Source organism: Cyprinodon variegatus, unplaced genomic scaffold (assembly GCF_000732505.1).
Source record: "Cyprinodon variegatus isolate N-32 unplaced genomic scaffold, C_variegatus-1.0 Scaffold105, whole genome shotgun sequence".
Classification (NCBI taxonomy): Eukaryota; Metazoa; Chordata; class Actinopteri; order Cyprinodontiformes; family Cyprinodontidae; genus Cyprinodon; species Cyprinodon variegatus.
This window is the reverse complement of record NW_015150558.1, coordinates 719,531-722,377: the sequence shown is the minus strand read 5'-3', so window position 1 is coordinate 722,377 and position 2,847 is coordinate 719,531. Positions and strand designations below refer to the sequence as shown.

Below are 2,847 nucleotides of genomic sequence, written 5' to 3'. Positions count from 1 at the left end.
AGCATTAATCTGGGTCAATTACGACAGACGGACCAACGTTAGCCCTGGCTGCCGCAGACGGGCTAACGTCAGCCCCGGGTTCCCGCAGACGGGCTAACGTCAGCCCCGGGTTCCCGCAGACGGGCTAACGTCAGCCCCGGGTTCCCGCAGACGGGCTAACGTCAGCCCTGGTTGCCAGGGTCCATACAGTGAATGGACCATAAATGGGCCATATAGCGAAGCTAAAAGTATAAGGTTCTCGCTTCAAATGATCTTAAAATGTACTTTTATTGAACAACAGAAAAGAGAACTTTTAACTAAATACTCTGAGCTCTGTGAGTGCTAACCTGGAAGCTGCTGCAGTGCATGTGTGGCATAAGGTGTTTGCAGAGACAATTTGGTGCTAATGGACAGTTTATTGCCAAGACAATTTACAGTGTACCCCCAATTATATTTTTTATTTTTGACTCATGTTATGTATGCGTGTGACTGTGAAAACATCCGATCAGCAGGGGGCGCTGCGTCTCTCAGGTATCCGCTGCTGGCGCATGCAGTTGTGGAGCGAGTAAGATGTCAGACAGCGTGATCAGAGATGAGACATAGCAAAAGTGAACTGATGTTGTTGTTCATGTTTTCACAGAAAAATCAATAAAAATTAAATATGCTGCACAGTGAAGACCCCTTCTTCTTCTTCCACGTGTAACACATGCTGGGACAGCTGTCGGTCTGGAGAACAGACAAGTCTGCTGTGATGCATGCTGGGTAAAGAGAGAACAACATCCGGGGACTTTGTCCGATGATCCGTGGATCATCAGGATCTTTGATGGTCAGACTTCCGGTTATGTCTGGATGTTATATTTTGGGACGTTTAGCCCCTGAGCTCCTGTCTCTGAGCTGAAAAATAAATGCTCATCTGTTGAAATGAGTTGCTTTATACTCCAGCAGAAGCCATTACAGTACAAAAAAATAATTGATCTGGAAGGAATCACGGTCGATGTTACCAGGACAATGGTGCAAATCGATGATTTAACGTAACCCCTAACTGTTCCAGTTCTCAGCCTTAATCTTTTACGATAGGAAGGACCCTCTGGCTCCCCCTAGTGGTCTGGAACCCTTCTGCTTTGTGGAGAAAGACTTTTCCAGTACCATGCGGTGGACGCTTCGGGGTCTTTGTCTGCTATGATTGTTGATTAAGTTATCTATTTTCATTTCTACATCCAGTCCCGTTGCTGCATGGTCTCCATTTAACCACCACCTGACCAATCAGAAGCAGTTTTTTATTTTTAGCATCTTTCTCTGGTTTTTCCCTCCAGACTCAGCGGCTGCAGAGGGAGCTGCGAGTGGAGCACGACCTCACCCAGAAGGAGCTGCAGGAGGCCAGCAGGAGGCTGCAGAGGGAGTGTGACCACCGGGTGACGTTGGAGAGGGAGAAGGTCCATCTGATGGAGGAAGAGCGAAGCCGGCTGCTGCAGCAGGTAGAGACGGAGGCCGAGCTGCCGCCCCGCTGGTCGCTTCCTGTTGTTGAACTCATAGCTTCTGCTTTCAGATCGCAGACGGAGAGACTCGCTACAAACAGCTGGAGAAAGAGTTCCAGCTGTACAGGGAGCAGCAGAACGTGCGACCAGAGCTCCGCCTGCAGTCCGAAATCAACCTGCTGACTCTGGAGAAGGTGAGCAGGAGAAGAACATCCAGAGAGGAATGAGTGAGATGGTGCTCTGCTTCATGGCTCGTCTTCTGCCTCTGAAGGTGGAGCTGGAGAGGAAGCTGGAGTCCACCACCAAGTCCAAGCTTCACTACAAGCAGCAGTGGGGCCGCGCCCTGAAGGAGCTCGCTCGCTTTAAACAGGTAAAGGGGGGGCCAGACTCTGCAGATGGAATCTCACCCCCAGGGGGATCGGTGACCCGCTGGGGGATCCGCACCCCTCTGTGGGAACCGGACCCGGCTGGGGGCCAGCAGCTGCATGTGCCTCAGCTCCTTCTGCAGCAGCAGAACATCTCAGAGCTGAATATTGTTGAATTGGTGATTTCCTGCTCTCCATGTTTCAGTTGGTTCAGATAATCTCAGCCCGCTTCTTAGCCAACCTTCCCCTACAGCAAAACAAGACTATAATAATTATAAAGTTGTTTTTTATAAAGATCATTTCCTCCCCTAGTGGCCTTTATTTCTACATCACTGCTGGTAAAGTGATCTGGTTATGAAGCAAAATTCTGATCCGTCCTGTTGGGTTTAATAAAGTTATGAAAGGAATCGGCTGCTTAGAGCTGTGGGGGGTCAAAGGTCAAATGTGTGCAGCGGCTCTGACAGACCAATAACTGTTCCTGACAGGAACCAGCTGTTCTCCTCCCTCCTCTTCCTCCTTATCTTCCTCCTCTGAGTGTCTCAGCGCTGCTAAGAAAACAGGCTGTGATTGATGCGTCTTTACGGGGCCCGGCCCCTCCCTCTGATTAATCATGCTTTGGTTGTTGACCCCCAGACGCGTCTGAACCCTCAGACCCGTGTTTATCCGAGCGTCCGTGTTGGAGCTGGCCCGTCTGCAGGCTCCTCTCTCAGCTCCTGGCCCCGCCTCCTTTAGCTCACATCATAAAAATTCCTGTCTGAGCTATAATGATGGCGGCGGGGGGGAGAGTTAAAGCCCAAACAGAACCGAGGTGTCGGATCAGAGGCCGGCCGCCGTGTCCCTCAACTCCAAATATTGGGACAAGGACCTGAAGTTGTTCTTTTCTCAGGAAAAATATTGGGACAAAGAGATTAAAGACATGAGGCTGGGAGCTGAAGCTGAGCGGGAGGTCGCTGCAGGCGGGAGGTCGCTGCAGGCGGGAGGTCGCTGCAGGCGGGAGGTCGCTGCAGGCGGGAGGTCGCTGCAGGCGG

General features: G+C 51.1%; 1 protein-coding gene across 1 annotated transcript in view; it reads left to right on the top strand.

The window, feature by feature from the left end:
* The window catches only part of cep120 (centrosomal protein 120kDa), a 23,255-nt gene that overhangs the window by 15,977 nt on the left and 4,431 nt on the right, over positions 1–2,847 (top strand). Inside the window, exons 13-15 of the mRNA XM_015374546.1 lie at positions 1,293–1,454; positions 1,526–1,648; positions 1,726–1,824. Of these exons, the coding sequence (XP_015230032.1) occupies positions 1,293–1,454; positions 1,526–1,648; positions 1,726–1,824 (384 nt within the window). The remainder of the gene's footprint in view (positions 1–1,292; positions 1,455–1,525; positions 1,649–1,725; positions 1,825–2,847) is intronic.